Source organism: Bombus terrestris, chromosome 14, assembly GCF_910591885.1.
Source record: "Bombus terrestris chromosome 14, iyBomTerr1.2, whole genome shotgun sequence".
NCBI classification, from domain to species: domain Eukaryota; kingdom Metazoa; phylum Arthropoda; class Insecta; order Hymenoptera; family Apidae; genus Bombus; species Bombus terrestris.
In genome coordinates this window covers 11,131,709-11,155,803 of record NC_063282.1, presented here as the reverse complement: position 1 = coordinate 11,155,803, position 24,095 = coordinate 11,131,709, and the positions used below count along the sequence as shown (strand labels likewise).

General features: G+C 37.3%; 2 protein-coding genes across 5 annotated transcripts in view; one reads left to right on the top strand and one right to left on the bottom strand.

Moving 5' to 3' along the window:
- The window catches only part of LOC100650142 (furin-like protease 1), a 224,845-nt gene that overhangs the window by 34,783 nt on the left and 165,967 nt on the right, over nucleotides 1-24,095 (bottom strand). For all 4 annotated transcript variants that reach the window (XR_007226385.1, XM_048412144.1, XM_020865093.2 and 1 more), the window contains exons 3-6: nucleotides 3,348-3,569; nucleotides 2,850-2,978; nucleotides 856-1,021; nucleotides 481-653 (exon numbers count right to left, since the gene is read on the bottom strand). Coding sequence is in view for 3 of the 4 variants with exons in the window: in XM_048412144.1 (XP_048268101.1) it covers nucleotides 481-653; nucleotides 856-1,021; nucleotides 2,850-2,978; nucleotides 3,348-3,569 (690 nt within the window). In the remaining variant the exon portion in view is untranslated. The remainder of the gene's footprint in view (nucleotides 1-480; nucleotides 654-855; nucleotides 1,022-2,849; nucleotides 2,979-3,347; nucleotides 3,570-24,095) is intronic.
- Nucleotides 13,574-15,508, top strand: LOC110119634 (dynein axonemal intermediate chain 2). The gene is made up of 4 exons (XM_048412147.1): nucleotides 13,574-13,871; nucleotides 14,234-14,662; nucleotides 14,749-14,957; nucleotides 15,348-15,508. The coding sequence occupies exons 1-4, from the start codon at nucleotides 13,774-13,776 to the stop codon at nucleotides 15,362-15,364; spliced, it is 753 nt and encodes a 250-aa protein (XP_048268104.1). The 5' UTR covers nucleotides 13,574-13,773; the 3' UTR covers nucleotides 15,365-15,508.

The window sequence follows — 24,095 nt, the reverse complement described above, 5'->3', positions numbered from 1 at the left end:
GTGCCTCCTCTAGCAAACATAATCGAACAGAGTCTGCTTTCGAGCGACTACTAAGTATGTAGCATCGAGATAACAACGAAGTACTATCTGCCTTCCAGTTGTCGCTCTGCGGAAACACGCAAGAAATGTTTCTAGGAGATAGATTCCTGGAAATTTCTATCCGAGAGACGGGCCTTCCAAAGTTATCGATTTTACAGGACTTCTATTCCCAACAGCGTAGCGAATGTATTTCATGGGGTTTTAATGAAACGCGAGAATAGAGGATCCAATTTTACGCGCAACGAGATTTATTTATTATAGCGTGGTACAGAGAACAACGCGGAAGAATTGGAGCAGAAATTAGAGGAAAAAACAACAAGGAATAATTTCGTGTCGTATGAGTCATTTATCATTTTGTAAACTTTTCGTTACCGATTTCAAGTATGGTAACTAGTAGTTGAAGACTTGAAGATTTTTGTAAAGTGTAAAAAATTTACCAACCTTTGTGATTCCTTCGATGAAAGCTCTAGTAGCAAGTTCACCAGGACCATCGACGGTTTTTCCATCGTCATCCGGTCCCCAAGAGGCACTATAAATGTCGATGTGCTGGGGATTTAGACTCAGAGACCTCGCTTCGACAGCGTCTGTCACGTCTCCATCCAACATTCTCACTCCTACGTAAATAAAAAATTAAATCCTTTTAATTAAATTACTCATCCCGAATTGGATTGGTTTATTTCTTATTTTCTTTTATTTTAATATCTTATTTATTTTAATATCTTATTTAAACGCATTTTTTTTTATTTCTCCCAAAATACTGCACCGGTTTTTCAAATAACCGAAAATAGCTGAGATTCGTTTTTTGAATACACTTACCCCCGACGCCAGCTCCGAATGCAACTCCCACCGCGCACATGGAATTGTTAGCAGTTGCAGCCACTTCACCGGCGCATCTGGTGCCATGTCGATTACTGTCTAGAACATCGTATCTTGGCATGGGATCTTCATCATGATTATTAACGTCGTAGCTCGCTTGTGGATCCTAGAAAGATCATTATTATCTGAAATTTCTTATTCTTGTCTGAATCATATATTCTTTTTCTACCGTATAGATTGTAACGATTTAAATACTGAAGAAATATACTTTCTTCGGAAAATTTATAAAATCTTTCGTTTAATATCTTGCGATATTTTTAACATTTTCAAGATCATGAACCTCAACGCTTACTTTTATAGTTGAATCGTTGATCATTGTTACCCGTTAAGTTCTCGTTGAGATTAGATGCTTTTTCTTTTTGCCAATTGATAAGATGTTTAATTATTATCAAGTGAACTATTTCTGTAATTACCGAATACAACTTGATTGCACTTTTACGAAGTTTCCAGTGAATATGGACTTTCTACAGGGCCAATGTAATTGCTTTTTCCTTTAGGCAGTTAGAGGATTGTTTTAAAGTTCCGAGTTTAGTACTACGGTTTTTCGTTTCTTTTCGTATATAATATTCTTTTTTACAATCGATTAAATTCGATATTTTACATTTATACGAATAAATAAATTTACGCTCATCTGGGATATTCTCTATTGAAATAAATTGTGCGGTTTTCAAAAAATTGAGTACTAACCGTATACATATACATACACCCATTGAATATAAGTAAAGTAGAGAGCAGAAGTTAAAAATCAATGACAAAAATTTGCAAGAGGTAAGATCGGAAGAGCTGTGCAAATTGAAGGCACGTAGGAAAAATCAGAAAAAGAGAGAACAGAGAATATGGTGGAAATAAGCCGAGGGAATTTAACTGATTAATTTGGATCGCTTGTTTTGATATGTAGGTATAAGAGCTGTTTGGTTCAGCTATGTAACCCAACAATTTCTAAAATATCGTGAAAGAATTCTAAACGTTGTTTCAACAAAATCGTAAAAAATGTGATATTTTAAATGATTGAAAATTTCAATTTCATTTACGACACGTATCTCGTTCGGGTCGATATCGATTACCGTCGACTATGTCTGATTATAGGAGATCTGTATCTACTGGGAAATTGTGGAGCTCGATACACGTTTGTCCGTGGTTGCCTTATTAACCCCGGCCATTCACTAGTAAACATACGCGTTTCTCTCGTGCGGTTCAAGTCTAGTGTTTGACTCTATGGTTGGCTCCCAGTACTCCGCTGGTAACTTCGACAATTTCAGTAGCGTGGCACATACTTGCTTCCTGCAGTCCGCTAACGAGAAATAGAGAAGCAGGAGAGTTTTATATGTGTAAATAGTTAAAGAGCAAACTGCGTTTAGAAAATTTTGTGTGAATCGCTGTAGCGTAGCAGGAAGATCGTTGTATACGTTGTTAATCGCGAATGCACGAATCTTATTACATTTATGGCGCACTGTCGTTCCCACGAATACCATTCATTGTATCTAACACGTTTCTTTATGATAATTTCTCGAGCTGCAACGTTATATTCGTTGCAGTTAGGTGAAAATAGACGTTTAGTATGTGGAATAGACGAGAGTTTCTAAATACAAGTATAGTTTTTGGCACCGTTCCGAAATCTGTCTGCCCTCCATTCTGTAGGGTTCGGTCCGTCCTGACTGTTCTGTTTGCTTCGTGGAACCTGTCGACCTTTTGTGTAAATTGGAACGTACCCTGATAAATTGCTGAAAAAAACTGATTTTCTCTCTTACATTGATTGAACATTTTCTGTTGTACTACGGTGAAATTAAATGTGGCTGTAGTTGTTAAGAATTTTATTTCTAGAATTGCTTTAGAGATTATAAATTTTTGTCGTGTCAAAGAATTGAGTTCTTTTCTCGAATTATCTTCTTTATCAAGCGTTTTATTGGATTAGGAAAATAAGTAATGGAACTTACGTAGTTCTTATAGAGATCAGGATGATTTTTCTCCAATCCATCATCAAGGATCGTGACCACGATTCCGCGTCCCGTAATTCCTTCAGCCCAGGCTTCCTGCACGTTCATATCTAACCCCTTTCCCCTATTCTATAACCAATTATCGATAATCGTATTTTAATACGTTTGTCTTCAATCTTTCGACGTAAACAAGTTAAAAAATGTCTATTTTATGCATAATGTACGCATATTTACATGTTACGAGATTTATAAACGAAATAGTAATTTTCTTTAAATATACATTGAATTTTTTTTAATTTACATACCTAACAAAATATATTTACCGTTGGTCAACAAAAATTTGGCACAAAATTAAAATTCGACCGGAAAAAAGATCGTAGAAAGAGACAAGGCAATAAAATATTTTTATCTCATAGTATTGGCCTTTGTTTAATTTTCCGTGCACGTTCGATCAATTCAGCGAGAAGAAAGAAATGAGATTTATCTGATTCAACTAACCAAGTACCACATTTGAGGCCACATCTCGTCATTGAGAACGGTTTTCAGGTTGGACGGACCGCGTTTGATTATCAGATCCCGTTTCGTTCGCGATTTCACTCGCTGCTGCTCCGCTCGGCGCACTCTGCGGTCTTCTATTAGCCTCCCTTGTACTCCGAAATGTGGTTCCGCCGACCTCTTCACCACTGACGTGTGCACCATATGGTACCAGTCGTCTACTATCTGCAACAAAGAACAATTTCACATGAATATCTTCGTATGATAATCACGCAGCTTTTTCTATCCACAACTCTTCTCGCTTAATGTACCAAACGATAACGAACGAATTTTAATACGAGATACCGTTTCCAAGTCCCGGTTAGTTGCTTTATATGAAACATAATTTGCCTTTTATGTTTCACCGGTTTCGCGCAATCAATGTATTTCAACGAAAATATTTGAGAATACTTCTTTAGTCACTGAGATAATATTTATCGAGGTTTGTACTCTAACTTGTTCGACACCCAAAACGAAAGAGATATAAATAAAAGATATAAATAAATAAGAGATATAAATGAAAAATCACTTAACATTTAGGATGACCGAACATTTGAAACTTTTCGATATGGGCTAGAATATTTGCTATTATTGTAATTTAACGGAGAATAGTTTACTTAGATTTGGTCGGTGATGTTTCATTTCGTACCACATACGTGTACATCGCTTGGTTGTCGAAACAAGAAGTAGTGGACTACTAGTTACAACTCGATGCTCTGTGGTTGGTTACGGCACAATCATGGTACAATACATAATAATTCGGTGATAACAATAATAGATGTAGCGATTAGTTAAATTTCACGTCTGTAGCTACTTTTCGAAATTTACATATTTCGTTTATATTATACATATCGTAAATATATTGTAAATATTTATTAATAGGAAACATCACATAGTACATTAAATATAAAGAATATAGGATGAGCAAAGTAGGTGAATAAAGATCACAGTAAATAAGATAAAGAAAATAATAATTGATAGAGATAATTGAAAACAGTTATTACAAACAAATAATTGTAAATTATAATTACAAATAACTAATAAAACCAAAGTTATAAATAACAATGGGTGGCGATAGCTCGATTCGAGTCTGTTATAGAATCATGGAAAATATCAATTTCGTTATCAATTAATTATTATTTCGTTCGATATGTTAGAACATAAATTTTATTATTCAACGAAATAACGAAGCAGTTATTTTATATATTATTATTAATCGCAGTTTCAAGATAGTAGAGACCAATGTTCAGAAGTTAGAACTTCCGTTAAAATAAATTTTCTATTTAGCGCAAAATGTTTTTCTTATATGTACAGCCGTTTAGAAATTTTGCTGATAATCGTTAGAAAAAGGAGCGAAAAATGGGTGTGTCGTATATTTTCTGCGGTTTTCATTAAGGACAAAGTATTCATCATATTTTTGTATCAGGGGAAAAATTTAAGCTGCTCGTGGAGCAAGATTATTTGATGCACAAGTTTGCTCCCCGGTATGGCGATATGCAACAGTAAAGATATATGGTGTAGGGTAATGATAAATGTGAAAAGTTGGCAACAGCTGCTGTAGGCGAGCTTCTTACTGCTTCTTTCCCGGTGACAACTTGCACTGCATTTTTTCAAGCTGAACATTCTTTGTTTGAAGAATGTAGCTTACATTCCACAATGAAACTATTGTTTCGCCTGCTTTTATCGAGTTGAAAAGAAAGACACGTTTGTATTGTTACTACCAGATATTTATTTCATCCCTATCTTTTTATAACCCAATTTGTAGCAACGCAACTGCTGAAATAACATTGGCATGTCGTTGCAGCTATATTAAAATCGATACGAAAAATTTCTATGAGTTAAACGAAAGATTAAAAATATGATTATCAATTACATTAACGAATATGTTTACAGAAAACTAATACACGAGAAAACATAATTTAGAAATAATTTATAAATCAATAATTTAGAAATCATGAGATCACGGACATTTTTTCCTCTTTGTTACTTTTCCTTTTCCTTTCTTTATACGTTTTTTAGTCTTGGTAATATCGTCGAGGCGACAGCACTTGAAATTACACGGACGCTTTAGTAACTTGGAAATTTCACGATGCACCGGGCTTAACCTTGGCCTCTGTATCTCCTCTATAAATGAACGATCGTTGCGTTGCACTTCGATCACTGTAGGTAGACATGGATCCAAGCCATTTTTCGATTTAAAAATCTTCAACCGAACTTGATATTTCTGCTTTTTCCATTCGCCACTTCCCTTGAAACACTTTCGCTTCTTTCGAATGGGCAAATATGTCTCTTCCGATTTTTTTAAAGATCTCGTCTTAACCTTGTGTGGCTTGCGATTCATGTAAGTAGTCTGCATCTCCTTTGGATTGGGACGCTTACTCAAGCCATACTTCAAACTCGATACATCACCTTTGGAATCGCTGACGTCTTTTACTTGATACGGGTTCTCTGACTTCTCACAAGAGCCACTTTTATATGCAACGAAAGATGTTTGATTTTTCGTATATTTTCTGGTGGCAAAGCACTTTTTGTCACCATCATCGTATCTCGTTTTTCGAGACAAGTAACTATCCTGCGTGGATGAACGAGCGTTACTGGACTCACGTTTCGTTCGATATTTTACGCACGAATGCGAATCCGTTGACGAATGTTGTAATCCCTCAGCTTGCAGATCTCGAGATATTTCAGCTTTTGGCTTCTTTTTACTCGATTGTTGATGGGGAATAAATACTATGGGGGAGGGACAGATAGAAGGGCTATGTTTCTTCTTGTGTTGGCCTACCCTCATCTTCTCAGACCAGTGAATAGACTTTGGTGGTGCTGGATCAGGGAGAATATCTTCGTGTAACTTTGATGAATTACTGCATGCATCTTTCGAGCACCTGGAATTCTTTTGCTCTAAATTCGCTGCTTTCTTGGGTAAAAACGATTTGATTGTGTCGGAACTATGTTTTTGCACGCAAATCATAATTCTATCCATCTTCGATAAAATTTTTGATTCTTTTTTATCCGCCTTCTGAGCTGGTAATTTTCTATCATCCTGATCATATGCATGGAAAACCTTATTGCTTCTCGTTTGATCAAATTGACGTTGCTCGTAGCGCTTGAAATCTTTTGAGCTTCCCTGACACTCGGTCTCTGTCAATTTTTTATGTTCTTCGAAACATTTCGTCGGCACCTTTTCGCTTTCTGCCGACTTCTTACGATCTTCGAAACCTTCCACCGATGCCTTCCCACATTTTCTCACTTTCTTACAAAGTATGGAATGTTTTGTCGGTTCTTTTCGGCAATCTTTGTATCTTTCAGGCTTATTACAATAGGATGGACTTGTCTGTTGTATCGAGTAAGAATACTCAGAGTGTACATTTTGTGCGTCATTTTGACGATGATCTTCTGAACCTTGCTGGAAACATGTTTGGGAACGTTCTTGTATCCGAAGTTTCTGATCATTTTTGAAAATCATTTTTGGTTTTGTCGAAGGAGAACGTTGCTCTTGATAGTCCGATTTTGGCGGTTGTTTATTTCTATCGGATCCTCTTTTGACAAGTTTGAAGAATAGGTTTCTTTTCGTATAATCAATCGCAGGCATGTTGCTAAATCGTTTCAGATAAGTAGGAATTGTTTGATTTAGAATGTCAGTAGACAAGTGTGTTCTTATTGGAACAATTTGTCGTTTGATCCGAATAAGATCTTGAGAATTAACGATGATATCAATAGACCTGTTCAGAGTCGAATATTTTTCGAAAGCAAGCTTCAACGAGTTATTCAATATCTTTATAACAGAGAATTTTCTGTTCGAAAAGAAATCGATTACTTCCTGTAACTTGTTCCTAGGCAAATGTACTCCAACTTTCTTTTTTGAGATATTTTCCAAATATTTTACTTCGTTGGATGGTATCCATTTTGCCTGGATGTTTCTTATTCTCCTTACTGACAATTTTATTCTCCAAGAAATCTGTCGGTCATAATAGGTATCGATAAATCAAAAGATAAAAGTACAGTAAATATAAAATAAAATAATTGTACAAACTATTCGTTTCCAAATAATTACAAATGCAAATGAAAGTTTTCCTTACTTAAAAATAATAACACGAAAAAAAACAAAAACAAAGATACATTTTTATCTGAAGGAGGAGAAATGGTAGTATAGAATTTCTTTCTTTCTCAATAACATCTCTGTTTGTATTTTTTACTTTCATCTTTATCTTTTGATCTCAATATTTCTACATAAATTGAACGAGTGCTTAAAGTAAAAATATATCTATAAAGAGAAAAGATCTTTGAACGTAATATTTCTCCGGGTAAATATTCGTTAATGATTCTTTTGCATAAAATGGAATATTTCAAGTAAAATAAACTGTTCTGTTTAAAATGTTGCACAAGAACAACGTCTTTGATCCTCCTTTTTTTTTGCTACCGGTATACTTGTCGAACAAATCTGTGTTTAATTGCAAAGCATTTTCGAGCATCTCGATGGATTTGAGAGGAGATCCTGCCAAGTCAAGACGTTTCTCGCGTTCTTTGATGCGGAGAACATCTTTACCTTTCGGGATAAAAGTCTCAACATTTCCTACGGTGAATCGTTGATGTATCTTACATCAAGACCTTACATCTTTCTTTCTTCTTTGTTTTATCTTGTTACGGTTGGTTCTCTTTCTAATTACTACTTTAATCTATCTACTCGCCCCTTATCATTATTACAATTCCTCATTCGAGCCGGGAAGGATATCAGCGCAGATTTTGTTGCTTTTGAGGTTAATTGCTCGTGCAATTCTCTCGAGTAATTTGTCGGACTTTACTCAATGGCAAATACGATGTCTTTCGTTTTTTTAGCGTTACATAATCTTCAAATTTAATCACCGTAACATAATGGTTTCACGAAAGAATAAATGATTTTTGATAATTTTGCTACTAAAATTTGGACACTATCATGGTGGATACGAATGGTCGAGTGGTACTTATTCGTTCATATCTTCAGATCGAAGAAAATGTTATATACACATAGTAATACGTTACCTTAGAATATTTTGTTTATTTATAGAGTTGAGTTATTTATAGAAAGTAATTTATAATAGAATTAATTTACTACCTATATCAAATCATCATGCGGCGTATCGTGAAATTTGTGTTCCTATTTAAAACAATTTTTCGAACGAAATAAATTTTATCGATAATAAATAATTTAAAGTTTGGCTGTTTTATTCATTGGAAATTAAATAAAATTCAATTATCGAAGTCTTGGCGTCGAATGCACCGAAATTCCGTGGATATACACCTGCTTTGGACGGTTAAATTCTGCTAGAACTTCCGCCTCCAGGACGTTTTGGAATCCAATGCTAGATTGCTTTAGTTCCGGGATGCAAGTTCATCTTCGATATGTGGCTCGACATACGCAGACACTGATCGATCTGATTCATTGCCAGTTTGGCTTACGTGGCTGCACAACTCTCTCTCCGTAAAGGCATTCCCCGATAAATTTCGTTTTGCAAATTAACAGTGATAACTAGATGGCTAAGCTTGTTTTATCATGTATGTGCGGAAAATTTTAATGTGCGAGATTGTACAGAATACACTTAGTATGTAAAATATATGAAATATACAAAGTAGAGTATTCCTTGGTTGAGCGAAGATCGGAAAATTTGTCTTCGTGCTTTGAAAGAAAAAGAAAGAAAAAATATTATCAAAAAATTGAAAGATATAATTAACCCTTTTAATAATTTTAAGGCAAAAGACATAGGTACCATGGTTTAAAAAAAAAACAAAATTTTTAAGATGGGAAAGAATAATTAAGCGTTGTAACAATAGTTAATTTTATACGGAAAATTTCGAAACATAATAGCACAGGTTCGTTGTATTATAATTTTTAGAACGGCACCGAGTTGTGTCGCGACATCATATCGACAGAATGAATTGATTACGACATCGATGGCACTGTACCAAATCAGCTTCGTTAGCGGCAGTCTCGTGTTGGTGCATACAATATGGAGAGTCATGGTGACCGCTGAACTCGGAATTAACTATGCGAACCTTCGGATACGTGTTTTCAGATTTTTTTTATCGAACCTCCGGAAAGATATTGTTTAACGCGGACATAAATCTATAATCAGATACTTTCGATAAGTTGCAAGTAGTAATGTAAATAATTTATAGCGTTATTTAAATGTCTAATATTCTTTTCATAAATATTTCTATATTGTTTGACGGCCATTAATAATAGCCATTTTCTTATAGACTTGTACAATTTGTTAATGATTAATTAGATTTATCCGATTTTCCGAAAATGTCCCGATACTTACGAACGCGGATGTATGTACAACGTTCGATCTTGATGGCAGCAGAGCTAATTGATTAGGAATAGCTTTCTAGCCCATGCCACCAGCACGATGACACTGATTAGTGGGTTCCATGTTCTATTTCCAGAAATACACGAACCATCAAGATTACTCTAACTTCTTCGTTGATCCACGATCAATAGTCAGTTGTATGCTGCACATTTATAACAATGCCTTCGTCTATTATTATTTAAGTTCTGTAGTTCCTTCTATTTTTTCGTGAAAACAAAATCAATTATGAAACGACTCAGTAATTTATCAATCTGACCTTTTCCCTACGCCATTCTCCAATTTCTCTGATCTCTCCGAATATTTTCATTATTTATAGGAGATGGCCTAATTAACTAATCGAATTACTCCAAATTGGAATGTTTATCGTGGTACATCGTGGGACGTTTATCAAAAGAACTAGTCTTCGAATGCGTATGCAGCGACTCCACATGGGAGATCGACGCGGACATTGATTTTCCACGTAAATGCACCTAAATGGGTAGAGATAGTTCCAGCGAATTTTAGTGCCGGATCATTTTCAGCCCCCTCCCACATTCACTCTAGCTTATGCGTTACCACATCCACGAACCAATCGATCGTGATTTCGACGGGACTGCATCAAATATGATTTGCTAGGAAGAGGACTCTCTGCATGGCTTATGCGATTTACGGAACCGTGTGAAAGCATTGATTGCCGGATTTCGCCAGCGAATCGCCAGCGGATGGGTAGCTTGTGGCTGGCAGAAATTGTAGAAGGTCACGAAGAGATAATGCAGCGGTGGGGCTGAGAACTCTCACCGCTGCTGGTAGTAATTGTATAAAGTGGGATTCGGAAATGCAACAGTCGAAAATTGAATCTTTGATGTGTGAAAGGAAACTGAATAGAAGAAATTAGCGGCTAAAAGAAATCGGCGATGCCTCCGAAAGAAGGATAAAAACGTCAGCAAGTTCTCCTTTTCTTTTCGTGTCTTTAAAAGGGTCAATAGCAGCCAATGGTGGTTCTAGACGGTTTCTCAACGGGCTCGAATCTCCTAGAGAATGGAAATTGGCGGAGAAATTGTGGTTGGTGCTGAAATATTCACGAGTGTATCGAGGATAGCAGGGTTTCTCTTACAACGGCTATAGGATTAAAGTAAATTAAAGTAGAGAAGTAGTAGGTTTTTAAGTATCGATCGTAATCGAATATTTACTTAATGAAACGGTAGTATATATTTTATGCGTAGTAGACGATTCTACGTAATTGTCGATATATGGCTCGCACGATACTGAACTACGCGTTAAATCATGAAGTTGTTTTGTTTTCCGATCTTCTGTTCGACTTAGAGTATCGTTCTTTTTAGAGTCTGTGTACCAAGAATTTTCTATAATTTACTTTTGGCACACGTTTATTTCGTAACTTATAAATGCTTTTACAAGACCTAATGAAACACAGTGGCGGAGATGCTGACGCAATACACTTATATCAAGCCGCGATGTCAGTTCGGAAAGCAATGCGTCTTCAGAACCGACCATGTTGCCGAAGAAAACATCCAGCCGGAGCCGAAACTAATGCAAGATTACGTGTACCGTCCGTACACTCATCGCCAAGTGCAAGTGTCTAAACAGTATGCGGTCCACGAAGTAAGAGCCGATCAGAGTAATCAAACGAAACTACTTCAACCATAGCGCTCTCATATTTTAGGTTAGATCCTAACGGAACGTCAGTTGTAGCTAGTAGTATAGGATAACTCGTTTGAAATCAATGCATCTGAAATCGATCATCGTTCTTTTTTCATTTTTCTTTACATGCTAACACAGTGTATTTCATGCTTCGTTTCAGGTACAAACGATGAGAAAGATAGAGATAAATACGGGAGTACATCATACGGAAGGTGGCTGGCCAAAGGAAGTCAATGCTCGAGATGCCGAAGTCGTTCAAAGGTTTCGTCGACGCGTGGAGAAGGATGATAATTGGGCGATAAGCATGAGAAGTTTGCTTCCTGTAAGTTTCGAGAGAATTATATAAAATATTTGCATATATAGGATTTATTTATTCAGAAATATTAGAAATTAGGATTTCCAATGATTTCTATCCTATATGATAAGATTATTGATAGATAGATCTATTTACAATGAATTAAACAGGAAACGATGGTTATTTAACGTAAACTAAATACAGTAATGTATTATAACTAAGACATCTAAATGGATAATTCACAACTCACAACTAATAGTTTACAACTTATGACAACTCGGCAACTCAACTCTCGACTCCTCACAACTCGACTCTTAGTTAACGACTGCCCTCATAATTCGACTTTCAGTTAACGACTGCTCTCACAACTCGACTCTCAGTTAACGACTGCTCACAAGCCAACTCTTAGTTAACGACTCCCTGTTCATTCATATTTTTCCCTTAAGCATCTCTTTATCTTTTCTCATAGCCCCACCACGTACGTGTTCCGTAACCGTCCGCGATCATAACTATATAGGCCTTTTTCCGCGTAACTATTCGACTAAAGGACCGAGGAGACATTGATGGGCCGCTCGGCCTATTGAAGTTTCCAGATCCTTTTGGCCTGTCGGCACTTAGGCTTTCTCGCAATATTGTTTATGGTTCACCCAATATTTCTTACACAATCTGTCCACGATACCACACATATGTTAAAATAATGTCACTTTGTGGATATTTAGACAATGGAGGACTATGTACTTCAAAACAATGCCATCAATATCTATCAGAATTTCTTCGACGACTTGATCGTGACACCTATGATCAAGGACCACAATATCAGGTACATTTCACAATAAATGTTACAAAATATCTTGCTTCGATATATTTACGTACCTATTAAAAATCATATTAACATATTCGAAATTAAAGATGCGAGATATGTCTCCCGTGAACGGGTTTGAACGCATTAAATTCTAAAAACGAGTTAAGTAAATCAGCAAAGCGATCGTTGATTTAACGCGTAATTCCATCAAATTCATTAACCATACGATTATCCGTTCAAAATCCCGACACAAATTTTCAAACAAAAAGTGCAGCGGGCGATCGCTATCGATTTGGCAATGAAAATCCGCAGGCTCATAAAATTAACGATCGAACTGTGCTTTGTCGTGATAACATCGGTGTGGTGATATATGCTCGCTGTGCCCAAAAAATCCGTGATATCATATCGTTCGTTTTTTTCTTCTTTTTATTAAATATTTGAAATCTCGATGTAATATGCATATATCATACACGCATAACGTACCGTAAGTGTGATATGTGAAAATATGGATGGATTTTTCTTTTACGAATGAACGTCATAATATAATAGTACTCTAATCGTTAATTAATAGAATAATTAGTAAATTAACGAAATCTCGTATTTTTTCCTCCTTTTTAAATTCAGGGTAGTGAACTTGTACGAGGATCCGGAGGCGAAGGTGAGACCAATCAAAGATATATCGTGGTCTCCGAACTACTCCGATCGATTGGCCGTTGCGTACGGATTTCCGGAATCTGAGCAGCCTTCGGCCGACGTGAGTCCGTACTCCTACGTATGGGACCTCGGTACTCGGTTATTCCTTATGTAATTCGGTGACGAACTGCATTCAGTCGACGTTATTTGCCATAGCACTTCGATGAGAGGTGGTATTTTATCGATTCGATTCTGTGTATGTCCATTCGTACATACGACCAAATTTTAGATCATTTTGTTGAATCTGAACGTCTCGCGATTTTATTGTAAACATTTTGCATACAAATTTGCTATCTCTTCCCGTTCATTATTTTATTAGTTATAGTGCATATGCATTTTATTCATATATTTTTTTTTATTATTTAATTTGTACTTTACAATTTATCTAGCTGGACATTTGGTAAATAATTCATATATGAGTGATTAATTCGGTTAATATGTACAACACACGCACAGAAATTGAACCTTCTAAATTGTTTGTTGTACAATACATTACGATTTAGTTTCTATAAAAACGTATAATCTTTGTCTTATGCAGAGAATCCCAATAAAGCTCTCTACACGTTGAAACCACCCTTCCATTTAACGACAGTTAAATTCAATCCTCGCGATCCTGTGATGTTAGTTAGTGGTCTAATATCTGGCCAAGTGTGTTACTGGGATATTCGAAGCAATGAAAAACCCATGGAAACGTCTCATCCTTACACCAGTCACAGGTATAATAGTTTGATTGGAAATTAATAACGTACACATGTATACATGTCAAACATCTTGTATACACGATAATAATGGATTTCGCGTATCACCGCTATGTCGTAGTTTTCTTTCTCGAAAAAAATGCATTTATGTCACTTTTCCAATTAAAGCTTCCTATGTAGAATTTTCATAAAATGGAATGAAATCGAAACAAAGTCTAAAAAAAATTATACAAAAAATTCGACGATATTCCACAAAATCGGGAACTCGGCTAACCGCAGTTTTCTTCCTCCTACAACGTAACGGTGCAGCGTCATCGAATTTCTGTATTTCTCCAAAGTAAAATTACGATTCTTTCTTCTCGTCTGTCGTTCATTCTTAGATATCCAGTGACTCAGGCTCTTTGGATCCCCTCCAAGGTTAACACCGACTTCTTCTCTTGTTCTACCGATGGCACAGTTTTGTGGTGGGATGCCAGATTTATGAAAAAGCCAACAGAAACTTTAGTGATGGACCTCGAGCAGCCACAAAGAGCAGACATTTACAAAGCGGTCGGTATCACTGCTCTTCAGTTTGAACAGACGATGAGCAGTAAATTCCTAGCTGGTACCGAGGACGGCATGGTTGTGAATGTAAATAGGAGAACCAGCAATCTCGTGGAAAAATTGGCGATTAGATTCCAATGTTACACGGGACCGGTTATCGCGATCGACCGAAATCCCATTTATACGAAGAATTTCTTAACCATTGGTAACTGGTCAGCAAACATATGGGCAGACGACACGAAGGAAGGAAATTTGCTCTGTACTAGGTACGACCGTAGACAGTAATGTTGTACCAATTGATATTTTGTATGTTTCTTCGAGATAGAAATTTTTTGTATTTTTACGTGTATAGTGACAAATACATCGATCTGAGCGGTGGTTGCTGGAGTAAAGCCAGATGCTCCGTATTCTTCACCATAAATAAAGAAGGCTTACTGGAAGCGTATGATATATTGGCAGGCATCAAGACACCATTGACTAACATTCACGTGTGTAACGATAGCCTGACAGCGATTAGCTCTCACGAAGAGGGTGGATTTCTTGCTGTCGGAAGTAGTAACGGTAATGTATACCTACTGGAGTGTACGGAAGACCTTGCAACGTTTACGAAAGAAGACAAAGCCGCTTTGAGTAGCGTAAGATTCTAGTTATACTGTCAGTTTACTTAAAGACTCTGTTACGCTTTCTTCTTGTTACCTTGCTTCACCTTTTGATAATGGTCATTGAAATCAGTGAACTGAATTTCATTAATTACCAGATGTTCCAATTAAACGGCATTTTTCCTACCGAATCTCGTTGTCTCACATTTCATGAAATTTTAGTTTAGTTCGCTCTTACTCCTCAAAATTTTACAATGAGTTTAGCGAGGAAAGGCAAAAATTCCAAGGTCGACTATCTCGTCAAGTAGACGAATTCGAAAATATCGGTAACGTGGTTTTTTCCTTATTGTAGTATCTGGAAAGGTATAGTCGATACGAAAAGGCGATTGACAGTCGTTTGAAAGAAATACGCCTGGGTCATCGTGTCTCCAAAGATGTCAGTATACAAGAGTCAAAGGTGAAAAGCAAGAAGAAGGAAAAGGATAGAAAGAAAGAAAAGGCCTCCATGGAGAAAGAGAGACCGGAAGACCGGAAGAAATCGAGAGCCTCGAAACCGAAAGGAAAGTCTAGCGTCAGGATGACCTATCCTGAACACAACAAAGCGCAGATGGAATATTTCGACAAAATAAAACAGGTAAATTAGTATGCCGCGTCGAATATTCTAGATTCTATGTATTTTTCTTTTATCACCAACATTTTCAAATTACACGATGAGCAAACCATCAAAAATTTATCAAGTATCGACAAAAGTAAGTTGATCTGTTTTTCTAAAAAAGATATCCGCGCGATACATGGAACTCGACGAAGCCGACGTGCAAGCAGCGCAGGAAATATTAAAGGAAAGAATAGTAACGAAATACATGGAAATGGAGGTAGAATCCGAGAAAGAAGACGTGAAGAAACAACGATCGATCAAAAGGTTCAAAAGTAGAATGAGGACTGCAAGAAGCATACCGAAGATCGGAGAAAAGGAAGAAGAAGAAGATATTGCGGACGTCGAACTAGATTCGATAAGAATAAAGGACAAAAAGCAACGAGCGAAGAAGATCTTGAGAAATAGTTGTGCGAATCAAGTGTGCAAGCCGGAAATTTGTTGCGCTGATATGGAAGGTAAGACCGTTCAGATCAGAGGTGTGAAAAATTGCTTACACGAAATGCGATTTCTCTAAAATCATACGTTCGTTCCTTTCTTTTTTTTTCTTTTTTTTTTTTTGCTTTTCCTATATCGCAGTGTTATTCAACACGTATCTGGAAATGATCTGGATCGCGATAAACAGAGTTTAACTTGTCGTGTAATTTGTAAAATCGGAACATATCAAGCGGAGGAAATGTTTTACCAAGTCGGAGCTCTGGAGTATAAATTCCGAATGTCAATAACAAGATCCAAATTGTTCTTTATCTTGGAGAATGGTCATGTTTAGTTATTCTTGGTCGATGTATTTGCGCCTTAAGTTAATTGGAAGTTAGGTTCGAGCATGGACTAATTAACGATAAAAGCATCTGTCGTCACTTTAAAGGAAAATTAACTAAAAAAAGACACGTACTTGACAATAGTAGTCAGCTTTTTCTTCGATTAATTTTAATTTCTGGGAATAATCTTTCGGTAGCTGTTTCGCAATGAGTCGGGAAGCGTAACTGGCGCGCACGAAGGGGTCATTGAAGAGCCAAGGAGAATTTCTACAATTGCCTGGAAGCTACCTGCTCAATAATTTCCAGAGAATTTCATTTCATCGCTCGGCTTTCGGCGTAGTAGCGAAATTTTACAAAAGTTTCTTGAGTTGTCGCTACGACTGTACGTCACTTGTAAATTCTACAATCGCGGTACAAGGGGAACTGCAAACAAGGTGTACGCTCTATCGCGGCCGTATTACGGTACACTTCTAGCGAATTAATTCCGTCCCGCGTTTCCGGTATTTCGCCACTCGCAAGTCTCCTCTTCTCGTCGAGTTTCTCCGTTAGTTACAATTAACTCGGAATAACGCGTTGGAAGCCACTTAAACGATCTGGAAGTTAATAAAAGTAACGGGGTGGAGACTCGTTGGCCTCCCAGACGCTGCTACGCTGTTGCTGCCATTGCTGCGGCTCATAGAGTTAAACTCGGTGGTTCCGTTGTGTGTGGTACTTCGATTGGAAGTAACTACGCGAATAGTCGAAGAAAAATGAACTACTCAGGCTATTTGAGGCTTCTGAGTGTAAATTGTAAGCTTTTAAAAACAAGTCTTTGAACGTGTTTTAGTCTTGTCAAAACCGATTGATTCATTGATATCGGCGCGAGATTTTTACTTGCAAAGGCTCTCTCGCACGACTTGACCGATAATATCAATAAAACTTTCAGAGTGAATTTTACAGAGTACGAATCGTATTAAATATAAATTTTTTATACGTAACATTCGATTAATTCCATGTAGCTTTGTTCGAAGACGCAATTCCTTAATCGTTTCAATTGGTACGTTTCCCACATTCGTTGAAATCATTAAATCCACAAGATTTACCGCAGTTTAGCAGAAGTACACTATGCATCGTCTATGTCTTTTTTCTCTGCATTTTTTGTCGATGATAGAAAAATAGCGCGACGTCGATAAATCTTGTTTCGCAAGCGCGAGGAGCTTAGCACACAGAGGGAAATATTGTCTTATCGCGTGGTGGTGAGTGCACTAAGCGTAGAGAAATATTCACAACCACTGGTGTTCTAGTTAATGGCAGCGTTGGTTCTCGCACGTGCGGGATTTATTTCCATATTAACTATGTACGACGGCCGTGAAAGCAATTTTGGGATTTTTCCTCCCCTTTTAAAATCTTAAGCGCTTGATCCAGTGTTTGATACGTCCATTTTTCTTTTTGTTTCTGCTATATATGTAAATTGAGATATTTTTTACGATTGCATATTACAATGATCTCACGGCCTAAAGAATACCGTATGGGACAACAGATTTTCTTATTTCTGTTACGTCAATCAGGAATCAATTTGAGGCTATGGAAATGAAATAATATTGCGTGGTCCTCAGAATTACGAAGAACGATTGGGTCTATGCAACACTAAGCTATGCGACTATAAATTGACAGTATTAATTAAAGTCCGGATGAAGGATCGCGTGCGTGGAATAGTTTGTTCTGGGTCGAAGGAATCTTGATTAGCGTCAACGTACAGTACGTTGATATACATCAATGTACAGTAGGTATAAAATACAAAGCGGTACAAAGATACCGATCTCAACGGGAATTTGTAATTTAGATTCGTTTAAGGTAATCGAGAAATTAGGTTTATGCGAGTATTTGGAGCATTACTTGTTGCGGGTTACACATTGCGTGCTAATCTTCCTAGTTAATGATTAATTATTGAAAGAATGAATTTGTCATTGCAGAGAAAAGAAGATCAAAAAGAAGGAAGAAAACGGTCGAAGTGGTAGAAGAATCTCCCGAAAAAAGCAGATCGTTCATCATAGATAATAAGTGGTTCAGACGATTAACCGATTATATCGTTCAAATTCCTCAACCTTCGCGCGCGTTCAGGAGAAAAATCTTGGCGCTGAAGAATACTACGCCGAACGTACTTCGAAGAGAACTGATTGAAGCCAAGAAGGAAATACGTGCTTGGCAGGAAACTGCAATCGCAAGAAAGCTTGCCTCTTGGGCCGTCGAGAGGAAACTCGAGAAGGAGCTCAAGAAACTGCCCGAAATCAAGCTGGAAACGACGGAAGAACGACAGGAGGAAGCTGAGGAACATTTGATCAAAACGGACGAGTCGGTCGTGGAATTCGGGGAAAAAAATGACACGAAAATCCATCCAAAAAAGAGCTTGCGTAAATTCAAAAAGTTGAAATTGACGGAAGAGGAGATCGAAATGGAAAAGAAGGAGAAACAGATGGAACTGTGGAACTTGCTGAAACAAAAAGTTCAAGAGTACGACGAACAGCATAGCAGGAAGGTGTTTTATCCTCGAATATCCACTGCGTTCGTGAGAATGTATTCCGAAGAGACGCTTGACGAGGAGTCCGGGAACAGAAAATATTAATCGTTTAAAAATTTCCTTTCACGTCATAGAAGCATCTTGAAAACCAAAAAGAACCGGAAAAAGATTTCTCCTCTGAAGAGCTTTCCCCTGAAATCCAAGAGCTAACTGTTTAATTCATTTGTACGTCGACAAACGGCATTGTGTCGTTAGAATTCAAAGTGACATCTTTGTGGAAAAGGATCAGCCCCAAGCATTTGTCGCTCGTGTTCGAGATATTCCCAGCAGGTTCGGAAAGCAGACAGAAAGGACAAACAATCTCGTCGAAAAGTTTTATCGTGGAAGAAATCCAAGCTGGCTCGATCGAAGAATCTTCCTTCTTTCTTTCAACGGAAGTTCTTTCGACGTTATTACGCATTCGTTGAACGAAATCATAGAGCAAACGATGCGTTCAACGTTTCCAACAGAAACTTTTTTACGCTCGCGTAGACCTGTTCCCGTCGAGATTCATCGGTTATTCTTTTCGGTAACTGCATCAAATTCTGCTTAGAAACAGGTGGGCTCACGCACACGTTTCACGCAGAAATTACAAGAACGAGAGAGCAGCGAGAAAACGGGATAAGACAAAATGGAAGTTCGATAGAGTTTGTCCTTTTTGTCGCCGCTCAGGATCTCCAAGGGCCACACAGTCAGTTTTCCATTTATTGCCTGAGTTTAAGAGAATGTTCTTACAAAGTTAAGCGAACACGACCGGCTGGAAAACACGGAAGATAATCCATCTGGAATTTCAACGGATGAATTGACGGACTTATGATGCACAGTTCGAAGAAAGTTTTCAGAATTCTCGTCTCTTTACAAAGGCGATTCTCCTTGTTCGTTCGTTCGCTCGTTGTCCTTTTAGAACTTGGAATTTCTCAAGAGTGCACGGGATATAGGGATTTATTAATAACCGACAGATCGAACGAATAAAAACTCGGTTAGACGGCGGTACTATGGAAATCAGGTACAGTCTCCAACTTCTTGCATCTATTTCTTTGAGAAAAAGTATAACGTTTTCTAGCAAGTATACTTTGTTCCGCGAGAAACTTGTTTCCTTGCAAATTTGTTACTTCCGTAAGCACTACATGTTACTGGTTAAATATCGTATCATGGAAAAATATCTTTTTCATTCGAAGGCATGATCGAATTGAAAGAATCAGATTTCACAAGAAATATTCGAAAGCAGACGCATCACGCGAGAAAAAGCTATGAAGAGCAACTTTATTTCGTTTAGATAGGGGTAGATTAAATTAGAGGGAGAATGCACGGAAAGAGTGATGATCGAGAAGAGATTTTGGAAGAGAGTCATGCGTATTTCGATCAGTCATCGGTGATAATCTTTTAATTATGCATGTCCAGGCTGACGGTAACGTATCGATGAAAAGTGGCCACGTAATTTGCGGCTTCCGGTTGAAAGCCTAAGTGCCTGTTAGTCTGGATATTCTCAAATCGTCTGTCACAGAGAATTGGGATGCTTCGTATTTATTATTAGTTAATAATTTTTTCTCCTCAGAGACTCGTGGACTGAGTACTTGAAAAACAAATACACGAGATTTCCGTGTTTTTTTTTCGATAAATCGATTACGAATTTAGAACTTTTATTCGGCGATCGAAAGATCGAATGGTTTTTTATAATCAATATATATACGTATCGATCATTGGAACCGAAATTTATTTCGTTTTTATCGCTTGCGCTTTACTAATACTTTACTAGCGCTTTAATAATAGCGCGCTTTTTAATAATACAATATAAGGAATTTATTTTACGAAATTTTATGACATCTAATTATGAATTATTTAGGACAGTAAACAGTAAGGAAAAGGAATGTAATTAATTTTTTCGTATGTTTGTGAAAACGTATTTTTTAAATTCAGATATTTTACATTTGAAGGAAACGAAGAATAACTAATAAACAGTGATATGTAAAAAGATGTCCTCTTGTTGTTACAACGATCGAATCTATCTTTTTTTCAGCAAGTGTAATTTCTTGACAGCTATCTTTCAACAATTTCACTTTCTAAAATTTTAATTCTGATTGTAGTGTACCCGCGAATAGTCAATGTTTAATAGCAGCGTCCTCCTGAACGCGTACATTAATCTAAAAAGTTAGTTCAAAGCCTGTGATTCGATCTGAATTAACCTTTGAGCTAGTGAACACGGGAATTACCAGGCTGATACAATACTTCCAATCGACGGAATGTTGCAGCCATAAAGCTGTTTCGATGGCCACGGCGGTACCGCGCTGTGTAAACAAGCACGAGGGGAATTCTGGGGAAAACCAAAACTCGGATACGGATTCCGATCTCTCCGTTCGGATTCCAATTTCGCTGGCTTATCCAGCCGAGTCGAGAAAAAAAGATCCGGTCGAAACAATCAGAATCCTTTTTCTCGCTTCACGGTACACTCGATTGACGACCAGAGGAAGTCGACAAACCGGATGTACATACGTACATGTGCATTAGCTGATGAGAGCAACGGTTTATCAAGCTTTCGCGTATCAGGGATCGTGATGCGCCGGCGACAGAAAGAATGAAAAGGAAAGAAAGAAGTCAAACATCGAAAAAGGACAAACATTAGAACGCAGAGGCCAAACTACGTTAAGAATTCCTCGGGTCAACACGAAATATTCGTGGAAACAATCACGGCAGAAAACTTGTAACAGCGGTAGCGGGGATTCGTTTTGTGGCAGCGAGAATTACCTACAACGCGTATGCGATCAAATAAAATGAAGTAGATGATATATGTTGATAAATAACAATTGGAAATGAGGAAAAATGTGTAGATGGTATTGTAAAAAGAAAAGATATTTCGATATTTTGTATGGCTGTGCATGATTCGGATTTAGTTTCGATGTTATGAGCATGGCGAGCCATCGGATTTTCCAGAGGGAAATTTCAGAATCGTCGCTTGTCAAACTCCAAACTAGCACGTACGTATGCTAGGATAATGTTCCGCGTCGATCTGTTCAAGCGGTGTGGATCTGCGTTCCTACGGAACTCGTTTACCATTGATACTCGTCATACCGACTTTACAGTACATCGGATTCCTGATATTCTGCAATAGCGTTTCTACTTGACAGTATTCTCATAATTATTCGATTTTATCGTGATCCAGCCGGCACGCTAATCGGCGCTTTAATTAATAGCGACAGTGCACAGGAACAATCAAAATGGTTCGTCCAAAATAAAAATATAAGTATACTAATTGATTCTCAAACAGGATTTAAGACAAAGAAACAATCATTGAACTCGAAGAAAAAATGTAAAAACCTAAAAAATAACTTTTTATACGTCCTCTAAACTGTAAAGCCTTTTATACATTACGTAGGATTTTAATACAAATTCAGACGTTGACGAAGCAAGTTCATGTGCAAAGTTTCACGAATAATTTCAACTCTTAGAATCTTAGCCTTTGTCTTCATCTGGCCATGTATTACTTTCATTAAAAGAATCAATTAGAATGATGTGTACTAGTTTTTGCGAATTCTCTATTTCCGAAATAAATTGGACGTGTACCTATGGAGCATCAGAGTTGCTCAATGTTCAGCCGAAGGCAATTAGAGGCAACCTTTTGTGACGGTCTGCTTTCATGCAGGAACCCGGCAATTTTCGCTATATTGACGAGGATAAAGCCTGGTCCAAGGGAAACTCTTACGTGATTTGCACAGACGAGCCGCCCGCAAATTTCATTTACGATTAAGCGGAGATCGATAGATAGAAATTACTTTCCGCGTATCACCACGAAATTTTGATCAAACGCGTGTTCAGCTCGTTTTCCAGAAATTATTATACATTAATTGATGATAGTGAATTGTACGGTAATTTACGACCGATAAATAGGCAAAGCTCTTGCGTAATTTTATATTACGTCGTTTTTGAAATTATCGATACTTAACGAAGTATTATTTACAAAACCACATTGCCTTTAAACTATCCATTCCTTTAATTAGTATTTAATCTGTAATAGTGACAAATTTTAAGAAGATCGACAGTATGGTAAAAAAATGGCAATCAAAAGCCATAATTAAGAATATTGTTAATTTCATGGATAAAATTGTTAACGAGTAAAATACGAGAAAGTTAACGAGTAAAATACAATTTTCGGCAGTTTCTTCCTTCGGCGACATATTCTAGCATTAAGTTTGGGAGGAAAATCTTTTATCGTGGAAAGCGTGATGCGAATACAAGGAACACGCGCAAGCAACGAAGCTCAATAATCTGAAACGATCGATTCGTTAAGACAGAATGATTACATCAGCGGTTCTTGATGAAGTAAGTATTAGCAAAGAATCGACGAGCCTTGATTGCAATCTTCTGTCGGCCGTCCTCCCTTTTCTCATCGATCGGGTCAGTTTTACAGATTGCTGAGTAGAAGAATCAATGGTTTTATGACTCGGCTGGAAAAATTATTGACAAAAACAAACAGGATTCACGAATCGCATCGAGCTTTCGTTTTCATCGCTGCAATGCAACGTTTCGTTTTTTTCGATAAATGGAATCGTTATTCTATCTGAATATGTATATAATCTGAAACTTTAATTTGTATTTAATAAATCTGTGGTTTGCAACTTGAATCGAATTTAAGTAGTGTGATTTAATTTGAGTATTATAACGTATAAAATAGACGACCCCTACTTCAACATTTTCATCGGTACGTCGAAGAATAATTGAGGTAAAAAACGTCTTAATTACCATGCTGCATTGAAATTCGTCAACTGTCTTTGCCATTCCAAATCGACAAAAAGTAGAACCGTTACGATCCAGCATTAATTTCTAAAAGAGAAACGTTCGTAAAATTCTTCAAAATTAGACAATTTTCAAATTGTAATTGCACGCTTTTAGAGTTATCCACCGATATTTAACCTCGGAACGAAGTTTCCCCGATAAATTGTCTGGGCGCACTTCAGAGCAGAGTCGAGATGGTACATGAGCGGTTAAACGATCAACTCGAAGGTCCACAAGATTGTGGCGATATATTCGAGCATAAAGCGGCGTCAAAGCCACGCGTTTGATCCCCGTGAGATAAGTTTGATCGGACTGTTGCCTCGTCCCCGAGTCCTCGCTAAGTTCTGTTTATGCTCGATTCACACGTAAAGAGGATCCTTGGCGCGA